At 38.2% G+C, this 21,506-nt stretch overlaps 1 protein-coding gene across 1 annotated transcript in view; it reads left to right on the top strand.

Annotated features, from left to right (window-relative positions):
• Positions 1-18,260, top strand: part of LOC111722723 (zinc finger protein 708-like) — a 35,826-nt gene extending 17,566 nt beyond the window's left edge. The window contains exon 3 of the mRNA XM_023509063.1: positions 15,251-18,260. Within this exon, the coding sequence (XP_023364831.1) occupies positions 15,251-17,406 (2,156 nt within the window). The 3' untranslated portion in view covers positions 17,407-18,260. The remainder of the gene's footprint in view (positions 1-15,250) is intronic.
• Positions 18,261-21,506: the final 3,246 nt, after the last annotated feature.

The following is a 21,506-nucleotide window of genomic DNA, read 5'->3' as shown; positions in this document are numbered from 1 at the left end:
TAAGTTTTTAAAAGCCCCTTTATTTCTTCTGCCCTCACAGAAGGCAGTTTTTTCCTCATACTCTTAAATTTTCTGAGTATTGATTTTTCTTAAGATATTAAAAAACACTATCTGAGGCTTCGCTTTGCCTTTCAGTAAACTTTCATCAAATTCACATCAAAAGCCAAAGTTCTTGGCTTTGCCTGGTAGGGCCTATATGATCTTCTCATCCATTCACTGGGGATTCTTGAGAAAATCCTTGCATATTTCTTACTACCTCTGTGTTAAAACAGTTTAAAGTTTTGTTTTGCCTGATGAGAGAAGTGTGTGAGCATAGTAGTGGACTTAGTGATGTTTGGTTTAGACGTCTCAGAAATACTGTAGGACACATGTCAAATATTTTCTTTTAATTACTTTTAATCCCACAGAGAGTTCACAGGAAATTCTCTAGGAGTTGAGATGCTGTAACGTAATTAGTGCACAAGGCAGGTCCCTTTAATTAAATATTAAATTATATATTAAATATTTAAATGATACAGAAAAGTACATGCAAAAGGGTAAATTTGGCATGGATATCAATAAAGAAAGAGACATTGGGGTAATAAAGCTAGTCACTCTGGTTCAGCAAGGGTTGCCTTACAGACATAAAAAGACCTCCAGTCCATGTTTTATCATTACTGGAAAGGGGGATCACAGTCTCCCCAGAACACAGGCTGGACTGGTTCTATTAAGTGAGTCCAGCAGATGTGTTCTCCTTTAGTGGCAGAGAAAAAATACAATAAAAAGAGAAAGCACACCTTGACAGAGTTCTGAGCTATCCTTGTAAGGCAAGCCAGGAACTTGTTCTCAGGTTTTGGAGGAGCCTTGAGCAGTCTCTTAAGAGAGTTGGCGTCCTGGAATAATGTATTAAGTGATCATCATGTCACCAGGGGTGTCCCTTATATTTGGAGCAGGAATACTTGTGGATTCTACTGAAGACTCATCCATTGAAAATGCTTCTGGATTGAAATGCTCCTTCCAGCTCATGTGTGGTCCTTTTCATTGGGAACCACACAGGTCATACTGATGTGGAAACACACCCATATCCTCTCTCCCATGTTAAGACTGGATAAGGTCCTTCCCAGTGGGTTAAATCCAAGGGTAGTATGAATAATCATCAATCCTTTGGCCATGCTAGTTTGGAGGCACCTTGGAAGCGCCTCTGAAATGCTGAAAAGTTATCAGTGTTTCAATTCAAAAGATTAATAGTTATAAGGGCTTTGTTAAAAATACCTCTGAAGTGAGTGATACAGGGGTCATAGCCCTTTTTTTTTTTTTTTTAAATGTAAGTATTACTGGTATAACACAAGCCATTGTCTGTTTTTAGTTTTTTGGGACTTCCCATATGAGCAAAACATTCTAGTAAATGGGAGATGGCAAGTTTTTTTCCATTTTATGGTGTAGTGTGGATATACCCCATATGAGTGTCAACAATGACGTGGATAAACTTAAGTATGTTAAATGACCTATAGTGTGTAACATCTGTTTGCCATAGTTCATTACTGTGTAATCCTCTAGGGTAGTAGCTTTTTCCAAGGGAAGGAAGGTCCTTGCACTGCTTGATAATCAGGGCAAGCTCCTACTATTTATTTAGCAAGTTCAGTAGGTAATTCGAATTGATATGCTAATGCTTTGGTATTTTGATGATGAAATTCAAGGGAAGCTGAAACCTTTTGTATTGAGACAGTAAATACTTATTTTTGAGAAATTAGTGTATCAACTTGTTCATTACCTAAGGCCAGAGAGCCTGGCAGTTTAATATGGGCTCTGATACGGATGATAAAATAAGAGTGTTTACGATTGCAGAGGAAGGTTTATAATTCTAACAACAGAGAAATTGAGACCAGCCTGAGCAAGAGTGAGACCCTATCTCTAAAAATAGCCCAGCTTTGTGGCAGATTCCTGTAGTCCCAGCTGCTCAGGAAGCTGAGGCCAGAGAATCACGTGAGCCCAAGACTATGAGGTTGCTGTGAGCTATGATGCCATGGCACTCTACCAAGGGAGACAAAATGAGCCTATGTCTCAAAAATTAAAAATAAAAATAGAGAAAGCAAAGACTCATTATTAGTTTTTTTGACTTGGGAATTAGGTAAATGCTGCGTTGTAAACACTGCATACTGGTAATTATTTATGATGTTAAGTAATTGGTCATTAATAGTTTGAAAAGCTAGGATGATTGTTGCTAATTTGGCTTGTTGAGTGGTTTTGTGTCCTGAGAAAGTTTTGTATGTCCATTGAGTTTGTTCAAGCCAGGTAGTTCCTATTAAACTGTTTTTTCTTTTAGAGCCATCAGTAAAGACATTTAAAGCCTGTGGTAAAGAATAAAGGGAAGTTAAAATTACTTAATTAAAAGGAAACAGTAGAAATCAATTATAAGAGAAGATGTGAGATATTTTGATAAAGTAATTGGTAAAGTCTGGGAGAGCTATTTGTATAGTTAATGAAGAAGCAATTAAATTTTCTACCTGGTCAGCAGGTGCTAATAAATGTATATTGTGTATGTCTTTTTTGATATTTGTAAGCAATGATGTCTTGCTTTACTAATTATCTTAGCAAGTTTGTTTTAATTTTGTATAAATGTATTTTTTAGGTGTGACTGGTTAAAAAGACCCATTCTAGAATTAAACAATTTAGGGGGGTTTGAAACAAAATGTCTGAACTGCTTATGGTATGTTAATTATTAATAAGTCAATGGGAAAAGTTAAATCATATCTGAAGCAAAACTTTAAAATGAGAGATAATTGTAGTTTTAGCTTCTGAAGATAAAATTTGTGGGGAACTGAGTTGAGGGTCACCTTTTAATGTGTTGAGTAAATAAGACAATTGATAATTATGAATTCCTAAATAGGTCTAAGCCAATTAATGTGGCTTAATAGTTGTTTTAAACAATTTAAAATTAATTGAGTTGGAAGGGAGAATTGAACATTTTTTGAGACAGAGTCTCTGTTGCCCTTGGTGGCGAGGCATGGTATCATAGCTCACAGCACCCTCAAGAGCTCTTGGGCTCAAGCGATTCTCTTGCTTCAGACTCCTGAGTAACTGGGACTACAGGCACCTGCCACAGTGCCCATGGTGGGGTTTTTGTTTGTTTGTTTTATTTTATTTTTTTTTTTAATGGTAGAGTTGTTCAATCTGTATAAATAAGAAATAGGGGTTGTCTATACTTTTTCTGGGGCTATAATTAAACCATGATGAGAAATCTGTTGTTGAAGGTATTTATAGACACCATGAAGATCAGCTTTTTTGTCTGATGCCATGAGAATATCCTCCATTTAATGATAAATTAAAAATGTTGAAAACAGATTTCTGGTTGGTTTTTATAATTTTTCCAACTTGAAGTTGGCAGATTGCAGGACTATTTCTCTTCCCTATGGTAAGACTTTCCACTGCTAACATTAAAATGGTTCTTGTAAGTTAATGCTAGGGATGGAGAAAGTGAATTTTTCAAAGTCTTGAGATGCCAAAGGTATGATGAAAAAGCAGTCTTTTAAGTCTATGACAAGTTAGTGCCAATATTTTGGTATCATTTGAGGTGCTGGTGAGCCAGGTTGTAAGGCTCCCCTGGGTTGAATGACAGTTTAATTGCTCTTAGGTCATGGAGAAGTCCCCATTTTCCTGACTTTTTAGGTATAGTAAACATTGGGCTATTCCAAGGAGAAGTTGATTTTTCTGTGTCCAGCTTTAAGCTGTTGTTCTACTAGGATATGTAGTTGGTGAAGTCACTCTTTTGAAAGTGGCCATTGATCTACCCAGACTGGCATTTTATCAGTCTAGGTTAAAGGAATGGGGGACTGTGATCAAGCTCCCCCCCCCCAAAAAAGGAAGTATCTGGACAATGGTTTTCCACTGTGTAAGTAAATCTCTCCCAAAGTGAATAAGGCAGGGGGAGGATTAAGGGTTTTACAATTCCAGTTCTTTTTTATGGTCCAGTAATAGTTAAGTATTCGGAGCTTCCCCAGGCCTCAGAGGGGCCTACTACTCCCATGACAGTATAACTTTATGGCTTTTTAGGCCAATTAGGGGGATATTGGGAAGTTGAAATAATGGAAGCATCAGCCCCTGTATCTAGTAACCCATGAAACGTGTGTTTTCCAATAGATACTGTAATACAGCATCTGGAGGAGTTAATAGAGGCAGTCCAGTTAACATTGGTGCTGCCATACCCTTTATTTCCTCTATGAAAGCGTTACAGAATTTCTTCTTCAGTAGGTCCTTGGTGTTGGAATTCAAAGAATCAATTCATGGACCACAGATCAGTGAGAAGACAGCATTTATTTTACAGAAAAGTATACAGAGAAAAGGCACCAGAGCTCCTGGCAGAGGAAAAACCCAAGTCAGAAAACATCTGCCTGGGTCTTAGGGGTATATATACATAGCTCAACAAATGAATGGATATAATCTCTTCTGTGCCCAGGTCTAGGAAACTTACATGAAATTGGGAAATGGGGTTCCTAGTTCAGCCACAAGTGCAAGTGGAGGGAGACAGAGGCAGGGCGGAGACACCGTGGTGGTGCTCCCTGAGCTGGCAACCTGGAGGTGTCCCCTCAGCAGTTGTTGGCCCCCTGGCCACTGGAGCCTCCCACGCCTCTTGGCCACCTCCACACCCCCCACCCCCCGCCATTCTCCCACTGCTGGCTCTTCTGCTGGCTGCTGCCACACCAACACACAGGAGCGGCACTGGCAGGTCCTCTGGTCAGCACCAGCTGTGCTGGCTGGGGCACCACCCCCCTGTAGAGATAGGACAGAGCCCCAGGCACTGTGTAGGGTAGGAGCTGTTTTTGTTTTTCTGTGATAAATACAGGTTGTAGGGAATAGGTCATAATTTGTATCTGGCCTATATAGTCAGAGTCGCTGACTCTTGAAAATAACTATGATTCCCTTTTTGGACAACAATGCCTTTAGGCAAGGGCCCATTTACTTCAGTTTCAAAAGCTGGACTTGGAATGGAATTAATGAATACTCTTTTATCTGAGGGAGATCAACTCCTGTACTTCCTGAGGTGGCTAAGGCCAGTTGTCTGCAGAGTTGAGGTGTTGGTTTGAACTGGGAATTGGCTGTCATCCCTCTTGGTTTGGTTTGGGGCATGGGGATTTGCACCCCTCTTGATGTTTCCCAACTTACTTAAAGGTTGGCCATTAGCATGATATTTGGAGTGGCACTAATTGGTCCAAAGCAAGCCTTTGCCACATTGAGGGCATGGTTTATCAGTAGGCTTGATTACCTTTCTTTTTTATTTTTTTTTTTTTTTTTGAGACAGTCTCACTCTATCGCCTTTGGTAGAGTACTGTGGCATCATAGCTCACAACAACTTCAATGGACTCAAATGATTCTCTTTCCTTAGCCTCCTCAAAATAGCTGGGACTACAGGTGCTTACCATAACACCAAGCTATTTTTAGAGACAGGGTCACACTCTTGCTCAGGCTGATCTCAAACTCCTGAGCTAAGGCAGTCCACTCACCTCAGCCTCCCAGAGTGCTGAGATTATAGACATGAGCCACTGTCCCTGGCCAGCTCCCTAACTTTTAATGACTTCATTTTCTAGACTGGGCAACTTTTTGCAAAATGATCATTAGTTCTGCATTGAAAGCATTGTGATTTTTGCAAAGCTTGTAGGGTAGCAGCTAGAATGCCAGCCTTATGGGCTTCTGTGCCAGTATTTTGACAGGACAATATAAATTTTTCTATATCTTTATTATCTTTATAAATAAGCAATAATCTTGGTTTGCATTTTTCAAAGGCTAATTTTTAGAGAAATTCATCAGCCACAGCAGCATTGTCCACTTGTTTAGAGAGGGCTGACTATAACCGATTCATGAACTTATCATGATTCTTGTTCCCTTTGGCAAATGGAAGGTAATGAGCCATGACAAGAGCAGGTTATCTGGTAATTTATAGCACACTTGTAATGCAGTCTGGGTGCATTGTTGAAATGCGAAGTGGTCCATGCCCCCCTGTAGGTGGGACCTTTTCCTATGAGCATGTTCGTGGCAATAGAAATGCCATCATTCAGTTTTTCAATAACTTGTTGAGCACACCCATCTCTGTACTCTGACCTTCAAATGGCAAATTGTGTTGGAGTAAGGCGTGTTTTGACTAAACCAATCCAGTTGAAAGGAGTCATTTCATACCCAACTCATAATCCCATTAGCAGGCATACAGTACAAGAAGTCTTTGAGTTCATAACCCTTGGATACTTTTTCTTAATTCTTTAAAGACTGAATAGGGGGCTTGGCACCTGTAGCTCAGCAGCTAGGGCACCAGCCACATACACCAGAGATGGCAGGTTCAAACCCAGCCTGGGCCTGCCAAACAACAATGACAACTAAAACAACAAAATAGCCCAGCGTTGTGGTAAGCGCCTGTAGTCCCAGCTACTTGGGAGGCTGAGGCAAGAGAATCTCTTAAGCCCAGGAGTTTGAGGTTGATGTGAGCTGTGGCACCACAACACTCTACTGAGGGCAATATAGTGAGACTGTCTCAAAAAAATAAAGACTGAATAGGGTAAGAGTTCAAATTCCACGTGGTTGGCAGTGCGTGCTCGTAGCTCAGTGAGTAGGGCACCAGCCACATACACCGAGGCTGGCAGGTTCGAACCCAGCCCAGGCCTGCTAAACAACAAATGACAACTGCAACAAAAAAATAGCCAAGTGTTGGGGTGGGTGCCTATAGTCCCAGCTACTTAGGAGGTTGAGGCAAGAGAATCGCTTCAGCCTATGAGTTTGAGGTTGCTGTGAGCTGTGATGTCACATTACTCTATCAAGGGCAACAGCTTGAGGCTTTGTCTCAAAAAAAAAAAAAAAATCCATGTGGTTGTTTTTTATGACCACTGGGAAGGTGACATAGTCTCCCTGTGCTAATCTTTCTTTTAAGCCCTCCTGAAAGGAGGATTTATAGTTATTACAATAAGGCTTCCAGTCAGGAGCTGAATTTGCCAATGTGGCTAATTCATTGTCCATTTGATTGGGAGGAATGGGTTCTGGCTCCACTGGAAGTGGTGGAGGGCTGGGGGTTATTTGGACCTGCCGAGGTGGGGCTACTCTTAACATTTCTTGTATGGTCTTTTCTATTCTTGAAATTTCTTTCTTTGTGTCAGAAATGCACAAAGGCATGAGAGCAACACTAATAAGGATCCATGCATGAAGGTAGAAATAGGAATTTTCTGACCTTCAGTGGCGTGTGTAGTTTAGTACACTACCAACCTGTTTCCATAGAGCTAAGTCTAAGATTCCCTCATCCAGGAACCAAGGGCAGTGTTATGGTACTGTCTGCAAAAGTGAAACTAAGGCTTTTTTGTCTAGCCTGCAATCAGCAGCTTTTAACAGCAGTTTGAGAGTAGCAAGATACAAATGTTGTTCTCTTGGAAGTTCTTGTCCCGTGTTTAAAAGTGCCCTGTACTAAATACAGCCAAAGGAAACTTCCTTGTCTTACAGGTATTTCTGGACTTTTTACCTTAGCCAATGGATGTCCAAGTTGTCCCTGCAATTGCTATTCCTGTCACACCAGTCTTATCACATCAATTCGATCCCATCATGGTCGCCAGATGAAGGAGTTTTGGCATGAGGAATGAAGAGGTTTCACATAGAGTCTGTGCAAGAAGGTGCTCCCAGTGAGTCATTTTGAGCAAACCAGGGGTCTGTACTTACTATTATACAGCAAGAAAAAGTGGTTAAAAGTTACTTATCATATCAGCACTAAAAAGGGGGGACATGGAAACTGTCAGACCTGATGTCTCCAACTTGTTTTTGCAAAACTACAGGCCTGAAGCAAGACCTTTGCCTCCAGCATTAAGAGACCTTTAGAATTTAGAGAATTCGTACCATAACCCTTAGGACTAGTATTGCCACACCTCATGTATACATTCTCTCTTGGAGGCCAGTTGTCTGCCCTCCTGTATGTACACATCTCACATGCCATTGTGGCTCTTTAGGTCTCTTAAGCAGAAAACAAATCTATTTTAAAGGTCAGGGCACAATTTTCCATACATGTAATCATTAACACAATAAACTTAACACATTTCTAATCTCAGTTGCCAAATTTTGGGTGTGAGAACTCTTAGCATCTACTCCCTTAATCGATTTAAGAGAGTATTACTTAATCTCAAATGTGTAATACATACAGTACTACTGTTAACTATATTCGCAATGTTACACATTATACTCTCAGAATTTATTCATCTTGTAAATGAAAGTTTGTACTCTTTGACAAATGTCTTCCCATTTTTATTGGCTACCACTCTTAGCACCCTCCATTCTATTCTCTTCTTCTGTGGTCTTTTAGAATACAGAAATAGCTGATATTATACAGTATTGTATTTCCCTGTTTTATTTCAGTTACCACCTGGTTAATCCATCTATGTCATCACAAATGGAAGGATCATGGTTTTTTTTTTTTATGGCTAAACAGTGTTCCACTATACAAATATTGATTGTACCCTGTTGTATAACATGACTGGCTACTGCCCAGACAGACTTCATGTATTGTGAATAATTTGTTATAAAAGAGAGCAGTTATCTTTTTGCATTACTTCTTTCATTGCTTTGATTTTATACCCAGATGAGATGGAAGAATTGTGTGGTATTTCTGTTTTTAATATTTGAGGAGACCCATGTTCCTTTCCATAAGAGTTGGATCAGGGTAAATACATTACTCCTAAAATTGTACAAGGATTTCCTTTTCTGCTCAACATTTATTTATTATCTCTTGACTTTTTGGTAATAGTCATTATAAAAGGTGAAAGGTGATATCTCATTGTGGTTGAATTTGAATTTTCCTTATCAATACTGGTGTTGAGCTTTTTTTCATAAATGTATTTACTACTTTTATGTCTTCTATGGAGAAATATCTACTCAACTTGTATGTTATGTCAAATTTACTTTTCTTTTTTGGCTACTGAGTTGTTTGCTGTCCTTCTATACTTTAAATATTATATTTATCAGGTATGTATTCTCTCAATTATTGGATTGCTCTTTTATGTAGACTTCCGTTTCTTTTTTTTTTTTTTTTTTGAGCAGAAACTTTTTAGTTTGATATAGTCTTGTTTTTGGTTTTGAGGTTTTTTGTTTGTACTTTTTGATGTGATATTAAAGAAACATATTACCAAGGCTAATCAAATAAATTATTCTCTTTTTCTTCTTTTAGAACTTATGTAATTTCTGGTATTAACATTTAATGTTAACCCATTTTAAGTTAATTTCTGTATGTGGTATGATGTTCAGTTTTATTCTAGTGCATGCGGATAGCCACTTTATGTCATCATTCATTGAAGAGAGACCATCCTTTCTCCCTTGTGTATTTTCGTGGCCTTGTCAAAAACTATTCCACTGTATATTTATGTGTTTATTTCTGCTTTCTCTATTTTCCATTTAACATTTTTAAGTTATTATGTCAATGACACACTCTTGGTTAGTATAACTTTGTAAGAGTTTGAAATCCACAAGTGTGAAGACTTCAGCTTTGTTCTCTCTCGAGAGTTTTTTGGCTATTTGGGGGCATTTGTGGTTTTGTAGAAATTTTTGAATTCTTTACTATTTTTGTGAAAAATGACTTAGGAAGATTTATAGGGATCATAGATTGTATAGTCTGGGCATTTTATAGTCTTTTAACCTGTGAATAAAGGATATCCTTTCATTTATTTGTATTTTTCTTTATTAATTTGAAATTTTACTAAGAAGATCTTTCGCATCCTTTGTTGAATTGAGTCTTAAGCATTTTATAGTAATTAAATTGTTAAATTAGATTATTTCCTTAAAGTTTTCTCAGATAGTTTAGGGTACAAAAATGTGAGTGAGTTTTTAACATTGATATTATAACATACAACTTTAGTGGGTGAGTTTATTAGCTATAACTTTTTTTTTTTTTTTTTTGAGACAAGAGTCTCACACTCATCCTGGGTAGAGTTCCCTGGAATCATACAGTGAGCAACCTTAAACTCCTGGGCTGGAATGATCTTTTTGCCTCAGTCTCCAGAGTAGCTGGCACAATAGTAGGTGCCTGCCACGATGCCCAGCTAATTTTTTCTATTTGTAGTAGAGACAGGGTCTCACTCTTGCTCAGGCTGGTTTGGAACTCCTGAGCTCAAGCAGTCTGCCTCAGCCTCCCAGATTGTCCAGGCATTAGCCACTGGACCTGGCCCAACTATAGAATTTTTGATACAATCCTTACAGTTTTCTAAATACATGATCTCTTCATTTACAATTTTATTTGTTCACTTCTGATTTGAATTCCTTTTGTTTCTCTTTCTTACCTAATTGCATTGGCTTAGACTTACAGTACTATGTTAAATAAAAGTGGTGAGGTTGGATATTTTTCTCTTGCTTCTGACACTAGAGAAAACGTTCCAAAAGGCTTATTGTATGTAACCTTTGTTATGTTGAGATAAGTACAGGGAGTCATTGTGAGCCCAATTAGGAAGGAGACAATTAAGGATAGTCAAATTTGAAAGTAGGAGCCTGATTGTATCTGGTGCGGGTAAAGTCATCTTGCATTAAAAAAATAATAATAAAGACTACATCCCCATACTGTTAGAACTTTTAAAACATTAGTAAACTTAAACAGAATACAAAATCGAACAAAAACTAGTAGTATTCCTGTACACTGACAGTGAACTGAAAGATAAAAGTCACAGTTCTATTTAGAAAAACTTAAAAAAAGAAAGTCCATTTTGAGTTCTTGTTAGTGGATAGTGAAAGGTAAGCTCTAACTTCAATTTGTCTAGTTTGTATTTCCAGTATTCCCAACCTTATGTCATGAAGAGACTATTCTTTCCTTAGTAGATGTTGTGAAACTTTTGGAGCGCAAGTTGACTGTATACATGAGGATTTATTTCTGGACTTTCCACCTTGTTTCATCATCTCTTTATGCAAGAAATAACACACTATTTTGAATACAAAATATGTAATATGTGTTTGTAATATGTGTTGAAGTGAGAAAGTATGATAGCTGTTAAGTTTTTCTATTTCAGAATTTTTTGTTTTTTGTTATGTTTTTGATTCTTTGAGTTTTCATATACATTTTAGATGATTCTAACACTTGTGCAAAAGTTTTCTTTGGTATTTTGGTAACATATCAAATCTGTAGATCACTTTTGGTAGAATTGACATATGAACAATATCAAAACTTTTGAAGAAGAGTGTTTTTAATACTTTCTGTTTAATTTCCATAGAGTTGTGTCATATCACTTCACTTTTGGTTTTTACATCTGGTTTTATTCTATTGTCAGCAGAAAAAATTCTTTGTGTAATTTTTATGTGCTGAAATTTGTTGAGGCTTGGTGACTTAAGAATTCTGTCTAGCATAATGTGCTATTTGTGCTTAAGAATTTTGTGTATTTTCTTGTTGAGTGGAGAGTTCAGTATGAGACTTTCAGGTGTAAATTGATCTATAGCATTGTTCAAGTCTTCTGTTTCCTTTTTTGTTTGTTTCTCTGTATATATTTTTCATTATTGAAAGTATGTTATCAGGTACCCTGCTATTATTGTGCTGCTGTCTTATTCTTGCTTCAGTTCTGTAAAAGTTGCTTTTTCTACATTTAGGAGCTGTGATGATAGGTGAATATTGGTTAAATCTTCTGATAGCTTCCTGATCAGTGAACGCTTTTATCATTATATAATGCCCTTTTTTGTTCTTTATGATTGTTTTGTTTGAGACAGAGTCTCATTCTGTTGCCCAGGCTGAAGTGCCATGGCATCAACCTGGCAGCTCTTAGTAACCTCACAGTCCTGGGTTTAAGTCAGCAGTTCTCAACCTGTGGGTCATAACCCACAGGAGCTGTATTAAAGGTCTGCAGCATTAGGGAGGTTGAGAACGACTGGTTTAAGTGATCCTCCTACCTCAGCCTGATGAGTAGCTGGTACTATTTATGATCTCAACAGAATGCAATCAGGGATGTACCCACCATAATGCCTGGTTAATTTTTCTATTTTTAGTTTATATAGAGTCTCATTCTTGGCTCAGGCTGGTTTTCTTTCTTTCTCTCTTCTTTTTTTTTTTTTTTATTAAATGGTAAACACATAGATCATGCATACATTAATGCATTTATGGGGTACATTATGCTGATTTCATATAGAATTAGGAACGCTTACATCATACTGGTTAAAATATACCTCATGTCATTTACTTAATTATTTTGTTAAGACATTTATACTCTATACTAATAGATCCAACCTGTACCCTTGCACTATGCACCATAGGTGTGATTTTTTTTTTTTGAGACAGCATCACAGCTCACAGCAACCTCCAACTCCTGGGCTTTGGCAATTCTCTTGCCTCAGCCTCCCGAGTAGCTGGGACAAACAGGTACTTACAGGTGCCTGACACAATGCCCGGCTATTTGTTGTTGTTGTTACAGTTTGGCTGGGCCGGGTTCAAACCTGCCACCCTCAGTGTATGGGGCTGGTGCCCTACCCACTTAGCCATAGGCAACTTGACATAAAGTTATCCTTCTGTGTCAGCCTTCCAGTGTTAAGATCACAATGTGAGCCTCTGTGACTGGTCTTCTTGTGACACTTTTAGATGCATCATAATCTTATGTCAGTGTGAGTGTATTTGACACTGCGTTCAGTAACATTTTTGAATTGTTTTACTTTTAAGCCCTGTGTATGTCCTTACATCTAAGTAAATCTTCTAGCTCGGTGCCTGTGGCTCAAGCGGCTAAGGCGTCAGCCACATACACCTGAGCTGGTGGGTTCGAATACAGCCCGGGGCCCGCCAAACAACAATGACGGCTGCAATGAAAAAATAGCCAGGCATCGTAGCAGGCACCTGTTGTCCCAGCTACTTGGAAGGTGGAGGCAGGAGAATCGCTTGAGCCCAGGAGTTGAAGGTTGCTGTGAGCTGTGATGCCATGGCACTCTACCCAGGGCAACATAGTGAGACCCTGTCTCAAAAAAATAAAATAAAATAAAAATAAACTCTAGGAGCATTGCTATATGTATTTACTGTGGATCTTTTCTTTGTAGTTACCATAGATATTATGTAAAACATGTGAAAACTATAATAAACTAAGCTGAAAACTTTAATTGCATACAAATCCCTGCCTTTTTACACCCTTAATTACATTCTGTTGAGATCACAAATTGCACCTTTTTGAATTGGGTGTCTTTAGCATAAAGGTATGGCTATTTTAAATGTTTGTCTTTTAAAATTTACAGCAGAATTAAAATTATTTTATTCAAGGTTCTTATGATAACACAGAATACTGTATATATGCGTATTATTCCATTTAGCGTAGAACTTTATATATTCACATAACTGTGTGGCTAATTTTTTAATGTGCAAAACTCTCTTTAGCAATTTGTGTAGGGTATGTCTCATGAGCCAAAATTTTTTAGATGTTTTTGATCTTTGCAATATTTTTGTTTTAAACTAATTTTTAAAGGACAATTTTGCCCAGAAATAGTGTCCTTGATTTTTATTTGTCAATTTTTTTTAGCACTTTTAATATATCATCTTATACCTTTCTGGCCTTCAAGGTTTTTTGGTAAAAGCATGTGTTGATCATCCGATAGGAGTGCACTTATATATGCCAAGTCACATTTTTCTTGTTGATTTCAGGATACTCTTTATTTGTAACTTTAAAATTTTTGATTGCAGTGTGTCTTCTTTTGGATCTCTTTATGCTGTTCCTAGCTTAGATTGAGCTTTAAGTTTTTTTCTTTTTTTGAAACAGAGTCTCACTATGTTACCCTTGGTAGAGTGCCACAGCATCACAGCTCACAGCAACCTCAAACTCTTGGGCTTCAGCAATTCTCTTGCCTCCGCCTCCCAAATAGCTGGGACTACAGGCACCTGCCAAAACACTTGGCTATTTTTTTGTTGCAGTTGTCATTGTTGTTTGGCGGGCCCAGGATGGGTTCAAACCTGCTAGCTCCGGTGTATGTGACTGGTGGCGTAGAGCTGAGCTTTAAGTTTTATGTTACTTTCTTCTGCAATGTCAGAAAGTTCTTTTTTTTTTTTTTTGAGGCAAAGCCTCAAGCTATCCCCCTGGGTAGAGTGCCGTGGCTTCACAGCTCACAGCAACCTCCAACTCCTGGGCTCAAGTGAGTCTCCAGCCTCAGCCTCCCAAATAGCTGGGACCACAAGTACCCACCACAACGCCCAGCTATTTTTTGGTTGCAGCCGTCATTGTTGTTTGGCAGGTCCAGGCTGGATTCGAACCCACCGCCTTAGGTGTATGTGGCTGGCGCCTTAGCCACTTGAGCCACAGGTGCCGAGCCAGAAGGTTCTTTCAGACATTTCTTTCTTTCTTTTCTTTTTTTTATAACTCACAGCAACCTCAAACTCTTGGGCTAAAGCGATTCCCTTGCCTCAGCCTCCCAAGTAGCTGGGACTATGGGTATGCACCACATTGCCTGGCTATTTTTCTCAGGCTGGTCTTGAACTTGCAAGCTCAGGGAATCCACCTGCCTGGGTGCTGAGCCACCAAACTCAGCATTCTCAGACATTGCTTCATGTATGCTCCCTGCTTATTTTTGTTTTTTTTTCTTTATAAAACACTTACTGTGAATATTTTGGCATGCTTAAATGGCAACAAGGTCCTTAGTCTTTCTTCCCTTTTCTTTCTTTTCCTTTCATAATTATAATTTCAAATGGCTTATTATCAAGCTGTCTCATTTTTTTCTGCTGTAACAAATCTGCCGTTGACTTTATCTAGTTTATCTTTAAGTTTAGTTAATTTGTTTCTGAGATCTCTGGGGATTTTTTTATTTTTTTCTTTCTTTTTAGTTTTAACCTTTTTGTAACTAATCTCATTTTTTATGCCTGGTTTTCCTCCTTTTATTTAGTGGTCTGTGCTGTCATTGACCTGATAGAGCTACATTAAGACTAGTATTTTAAAGACTTATAAAATTACTTCATAAATTTGCACTTTTTTGTGCTCACCGGATTTTTTTTTTTTTGCCTTTTTATTAGAGTGTAATTTTTAGTTTATATTTGATATCTCAATTTTTACTAAAATTTTGCTTATTTACAAAACAGCTACCTATTGCATCCTTGCTTTATTCAGGGGATATTTTGGCACTGACCAGCCACATATTGGATATTTGGGACACTTTTTCAAACTGTTGACAGGACATGTATTCTCTGAAGTACTTTGTGTATTTTCCCACTAAAATGGTTTGCCTATTTCTTGTAAATACCCCTTAACGTTTATCTTCTATAATGAATTCCATAAGTTTGCAGCCTCTCTCACTGGACTCAGCATGTCATTTAAATTATATTTCCATTTCTTTTCAGCACTGCATAGTAAAGGAAGCAATAACCAGTCTTTTGAAAGCCCCAAAGAAACCCAAGACTTTGGATATGAGATTGGATTACGTGTTCAGTCAAATATTTCTGAAGACCAGAGACTTAAAAGCGAAGAGGATATTTCTAAATGTGATCAATTTGATGAGTCCTTCATTAAAACTTTATTATCCTTCCATCAACAAATATTATCATCAGATGCCAAAATGTACAAATGTGATCAGTATGGCAAGGTGTTTACCCAATTACCACTGCTTAATCAACATCAAGAAATAAATAATTGGAAGAAACATTACATATTTAATAAAACCTTGATGTTTTTTATCCAGAGCTTTACCCTAAATAATTACCAAGATACTGCTATTGATATGAGAAATTATCAACCTAAAAAATTTGTAAACCCCATCTCTTGCTCTAGAAAATATTGGAAAGCTCAATATCCAGAAATCCAGTACAAATGTGAAAAATGTGAGAAAGTCTTTCACCAGTGTTTAAAGCTTATTAGCTATGAGGATATCCATGCTCAAGAATTTTCCTATAAATGTAATAAACAGGTTGAAGCTTTTTCCCAGTCAGGTAATCATTGTCAAAATGATGGGATTCATACAGGAGAAAAATCATACAGACATAATAAATGTGAGAAGGTCTTTAGTCGGTCATCCAATCTAAGAATACGCAATATAAAGCGTGCTAAAAAAAGGCTCTACAAATGTAAAGAATGTGGCAAAATCTTTAACCTTAATTCACTCCTTACTCAACATTTGAGAATTCACACTGGAGAGAAACCCTACAAATGTAAAGAATGTGGTAAAGCCTTTAGTCAGATTGCACATCTTAGACAACATGAGGTTCTTCATAGTGGAGAGAAACCCTATAAATGTAAAGAATGTGGTAAGGCCTTTAGTCAGATTGCACATCTTAGACAACATGAGAGAATTCATACTGGGGAGAAACCCTATAAATGTGAAGAATGTGGCAAATTCTTTACTCAGTCTTCAAGTCTTAGACAACATGAGATACTTCATACTGGAGTGATACCCTACAAATGTGAAGAATGTGGCAAAGCCTTTAAGTATCATTCAAGGTTTATTCAGCATCAAAGAATTCATACAGGAGAGAAACCCTACAAGTGTAAAGAATGTGGTAAAGCCTTTACTCAGATTGCACATCTTAGAACACATGAGAAAATTCATACTACCGAAAATGCATACAAATGTGAAGAATGTGGCAAAGGCTTTAACTATCATTCAAGGTTTATTCAGCATCAACGAATTCATACAGGAGAGAAACCCTACAAATGTAAAGAATGTGGTAAAGCCTTTACACGGATTGCACATCTTAGAACACATCAGTTAATACATACTGGAGAGAAGCCCTACAAATGTAAGGAATGTGACATATCTTTTACTCAGTCTTCACATCTTAGACAACATGAAATACTTCATACTGGAGAGATACCCTACAAATGTGAAGAATGTGGCAAAGCCTTTAAGTATCATTCAATGTTTATTCAACATCAAAGAATTCATACAGGAGAGAAACCCTATAAATGTAAAGAATGTGGTAAAGCGTTTACTCAAATTGGACATCTTCGATCACATGAGTCAATTCATACTGGAGAGAAACCCTACAAATGTGAACAATGTGGCAAAGCCTTTATCTATCGTTCAAAGTTTATTCAACATCAAAGAGTTCATACAGGTGAGAAACCGTACAAATGTAAAGAATGTGGTAAAGCTTTCACTCGTGTTGCAAATCTTAGAACGCATAGGTTAATTCATACTGGAGAAAAACCCTACAAATGTAAAGAATGTGGTAAAGCCTTTACTCAGCTTCCCCATTTTAGAACACATAAGACAATTCATAATAGAGAGAACCCGTACAATTGTGAAGAGTGTGGCAAAGCCTTTAACTATCGTTCACACTTTATTCAACATCAAAGAATTCATACTGGAGAGAAACCCTACAAATGTAAAAAGTGTGGTAAAGCCTTTACTCAGCTTGCACATCTTAGAACACATGAGACTATTCATACTAGAGGGAAACCATACAAATGTAAAGAATGTGGCATATTCTTTCCCAAATCTTCAAAGCTTAGACAACATCAGAAAATGCATAATAAAAAGAAGCCCTACAAATATAAATAATGTGGCCAATTTTTTACCTGCACAGCAAGCTTTAGAAAACATCAGTTAGTTCATACTGTATAGAAACACATACAAATGTAAAGAATGTGGTAAAGCCTTTATTTACTTTTCTAGATCTTAGACAACATGGGAGAATTTTTACTGGAGAGAAATTACACAAATATTAAGAAGGTGGCATATCCTTTACCTAGTCTTCAAGACTTAGACAACCTCAGAAAATTCATAAATTTTCTGGAGAGAAACCCTACAAATATGAGGAATGGGACTAAATATTTAGCTATAGTTAATGCCTTACTTAGTATCAAACAATTTATACTACAGAAACCCTATAGATGTAATATATGTGAAAAGGGTTTTATCCCAAATACACAACTTAGAAATCACCAGAGTTTATAGAGAATGAAAATTAACAGGTGAAATAAATATGCAGAATTATTTAATCAAAACTTAAGTCTCAGTGCGTCAGGGAATTCACACAATTAAAAACTCCAGTACACTTTCAGATTTTACAGTAACCCAGAGTATTTCTTGTGGAAGTGTAGAGAACAATGTGAGGCAGAGCAGATAGATAATTTATCTGATGGTATTTTACAAAATATGAAGAACATTGATTATAATTCTGCCATATGGGTACTTTATATTGATTATATTTGAAATTCTTTAAAAGCAAATATTGGTGCAATTTAAATTTCAAATATGTTGATGCTATACCTTCAGCCTTAATGTTTATGTGATATGTGATCTATTGTTTCTGCATCAATTCTGTGAGCGGCCATTCAATGTTATGTGACTGTGATTTTCCATTTCTCCCTGAAAGCTTAATGGAGAATGTAAAATACTTTATAAAACTCTAAAGAAAGATGATTTTTGTGTTTGAATTATAAAACAATGATGTATGTAAGCATATAGTATATTACCAGGGCATTTTTCATCAGTATTAACATTCTAAGAAATTTTCAAAATAAATAATTTTACCATTTTTTAAGCCTTAAAAACTGGTCAGTTAAAATAATAAAGTAGAATAAAATAGAAATATTGGATATTTTTTGATGTGATTCTGGACATGAAAATCTTGAATTTTATTTGAAGTAATGGGGAAAAAAGTGTCTTAACAGATATGAAAGTGAAAACAAATCCTATATGGAAGGTTATATGTATATTCAAATTAGTGTACACCCAATAGTTATCAGTCTTTAAAAGTAAATAAAGCATAAGTCCAAGATCACTATGTTAGACTCAAAATAATGCTTTTTGGGTACTTGTGACTGAGGAGCACACAAATTTTAACTGCTTAATTAGTCTATGGGTAATTTTGATTAGTAAAGCTAAGTGTTTTTTAATGTTTTCACACTAACATGCAATAAATGAAATGTTATCTGGTCACCAATGTTAAACTATCTCATCTTGTCCAAGATTGCAGTTAACAGATTAAAATAACATGTGGATAACACAGTGGAATAACTCTTTTAGTAGTCTTTTTCCTGAGGAACTAAACTTTCAATAATTTGGAGAATACTTGCTATTTTGTGTCCTTTTCTCTATTTTGTAACTACGGAGATGTTAATATGGCCAGGGATGCCTGGTGACCTCTGTGGCCTCAGCCTCAGCCATCTCCTCCTCCTCCTCCTTCTAAATTCCCTTTTTCATCCTGGCGTTTAGCCTCATCTGTTTTCTACTGCCAGTTTCCAATATGGAGTCTTCTCAGTCATGGATTCCCTTTCTTCACCTTTAGACTTCTCTTAATTCACCTCGAGCCCCTATACTTTATCTTGACCTTAAATCTAAATGCTTCATCTTTTTCTGTAATACCACTTGGCCTATGTACAAACTAGACAGTGGCTAACAGTGGCTTGAAAATGGCACCTTTGACCTTTCAATCCTCAGTGATCTCGACAAATTCTGTCAGAGATTGGGCAAACAATCAGAAGTCCCTTACATTCATGCCTCCTTCCTCCGAATCATTCCTTCTTTGTATTCGTCTTGTGAACCCTCTCAAATTTTTCTTTCATGGGCCTAACCAGTCAGCCCCTCCCTGAGCCCCCTGAAACCGTCAGCTCTCTTCTATCTTCCTTTGACTCAGCAGACAACACTCCCCCTCAGTCCTCCCACAACCCCCCCCCCCCCAGCCTCCTCTCTACCCACAGAATTCCACCCCATCCCCCTTCTCTCCTCTGCTGCCCACCCATGGGCGGGAAAGTAAAGATGACAGACCCAACTTCCCCCCCTCTTACTAGGTCTGGCCATGCCTTTGGACCTTCTGCTTCTGGACCACCACAACCTGTGTACCCCTCTGAAAAGTTGTAGGAATGGAAGTTATCATCAGGGTTCATGTCTCCCTTTCTCTCTCAGATCTGCCTCACATAAGTCAGAAACTAGATTTATTCTACACAGCTTCCACAAAATACACTCAAGAATTCAGATATCTAACCCAATCACATGATCTGACCTGGCATGATTTCATATGTCGTCTCACCTCCACCCTAACTTTGGAGGAGAGGGAACAGGTCTGGACCTAGGCTGAGGTACGCACTGAAGATCTACAGAGGACAGACCAAACCCTGCTGGAAGGTGTTAGGGCCAAACCTTGGGGAGACTAATAGGGATTACCAAAATGATACTCATGGAGTGCACCTCCATAACCACATGGTCCCACGTCTCTTAGAGGGACTTAAAAAAGCATCCCACAGCACCATCAATTTTAACCAACTAACAGAACCCAAAAACGGGAGGAAAATCCTGCTCAGTTTTTAGCCTGTCTTAATGATGCCCTCCACCACTATACTGCCCTATTGCCAGAAGGCAACGAGGGCAAGCTCATTATAAACATGCATTTTATCTCCCAGTCTGCACCCAACATCCGAAAAAAACTCCAGAAATCCCTCCAGGGTCCTCAGATCCACCCCCCACACACACACAAGATTTTGTCAACCTGGACTTCAGGGTCTTCAATAACTTAGAAGAGGCCTCTAAATGAGAGTGCCTCTCAGAGCTCCAGCTATTGCTCTCTGCCATTAGACAAGCTCCAGCTAGTTCTTGAAACTCCTCCAGACAGTCCAGAAAAGGAAAAGCTCCCTCCGGACCATGCTTTAAATGCAGAAAAACTGGCCATTGAGTCAGAGAATGCCAAAATCCAAATCCCATCCCCCAAGTCATGTTCGGCCTGTTAGGTCCTCACTGGAAGTGTGACTGCCCAGGTCCTTCTGAGGATCCAGCTTGTAGTCACAACCAGGACCTAGCTGAATTCCCTGACCTCTTGGGCTTGGCCACTGAAGATTGATGGGTCCCAGAAGTGCAGGAGGCCCCTTTGATGATCACTAAAACTGAACTCTGTATAACTTCTGGTGGAAAGTAAGCCAATCTCTTTTCTCATTGATACTGGGGCCACTTACTCTACCCTACCCTCCTTCAGAGGTCCCTTACAACAGAGATCTCCGTGGTAGATATTGATGGCAATTTGCTACACCCTACACTACCCCACCCTTGTAGTACTCCCTTTCCAGACACTTTTTCACACTCATTCCTTCATGCAGCATCTCCCTACTAGATAGAGATGTCCTCTCAAAATTACAAGCAACCCTGACAATTTGCACCGGCTCCCACCTCTCACTACCCATCTTACTCCTCTTTAATCCCTCCCCTACAATTCTTCCTGTCTCTCAATCCAGCCTCCCCATAGACCCCATCATGTGGGATACCTCTCTTCCTTCTTTAGCCTCCCATCATTCACCCCTTCTCATTGCCCTCCAACCCTAACATTCATATCTTTCCCTTAAATACCCAATCCCCACCACTGCCCTCAGAGGTGTTAAGCTCCTTCTCAAATGCCTGTTGGCCAGTATTCTCAAACCTACTAACTTCCCCTACAACATTCCCATCCTTCCTGTAAAAGAACCTAATGGTTCATAATGGTTAGTGCAGGACTTAACGGCTGTCAGTGAAATTGTTCAGCTTATTCACCTAATAGTCCCTAATCCCTATACCCTCCTATGTACCATTCCTTCCAATACTTACCATCCCCATCCATGAGTTCTCCACATCTGTCTTTGCCTTCACTTGGGTTTGCCCTGATTCCTCCACCAGCCAACAACTCAACTGGACAG

Source organism: Otolemur garnettii, unplaced genomic scaffold (assembly GCF_000181295.1).
Source record: "Otolemur garnettii isolate 467f Iridium unplaced genomic scaffold, OtoGar3 scaffold00330, whole genome shotgun sequence".
Taxonomy (NCBI): Eukaryota; Metazoa; Chordata; class Mammalia; order Primates; family Galagidae; genus Otolemur; species Otolemur garnettii.
The sequence above is the reverse complement of the archived record's forward strand: the minus strand, read 5'-3'. Positions and strand labels throughout refer to the sequence as shown.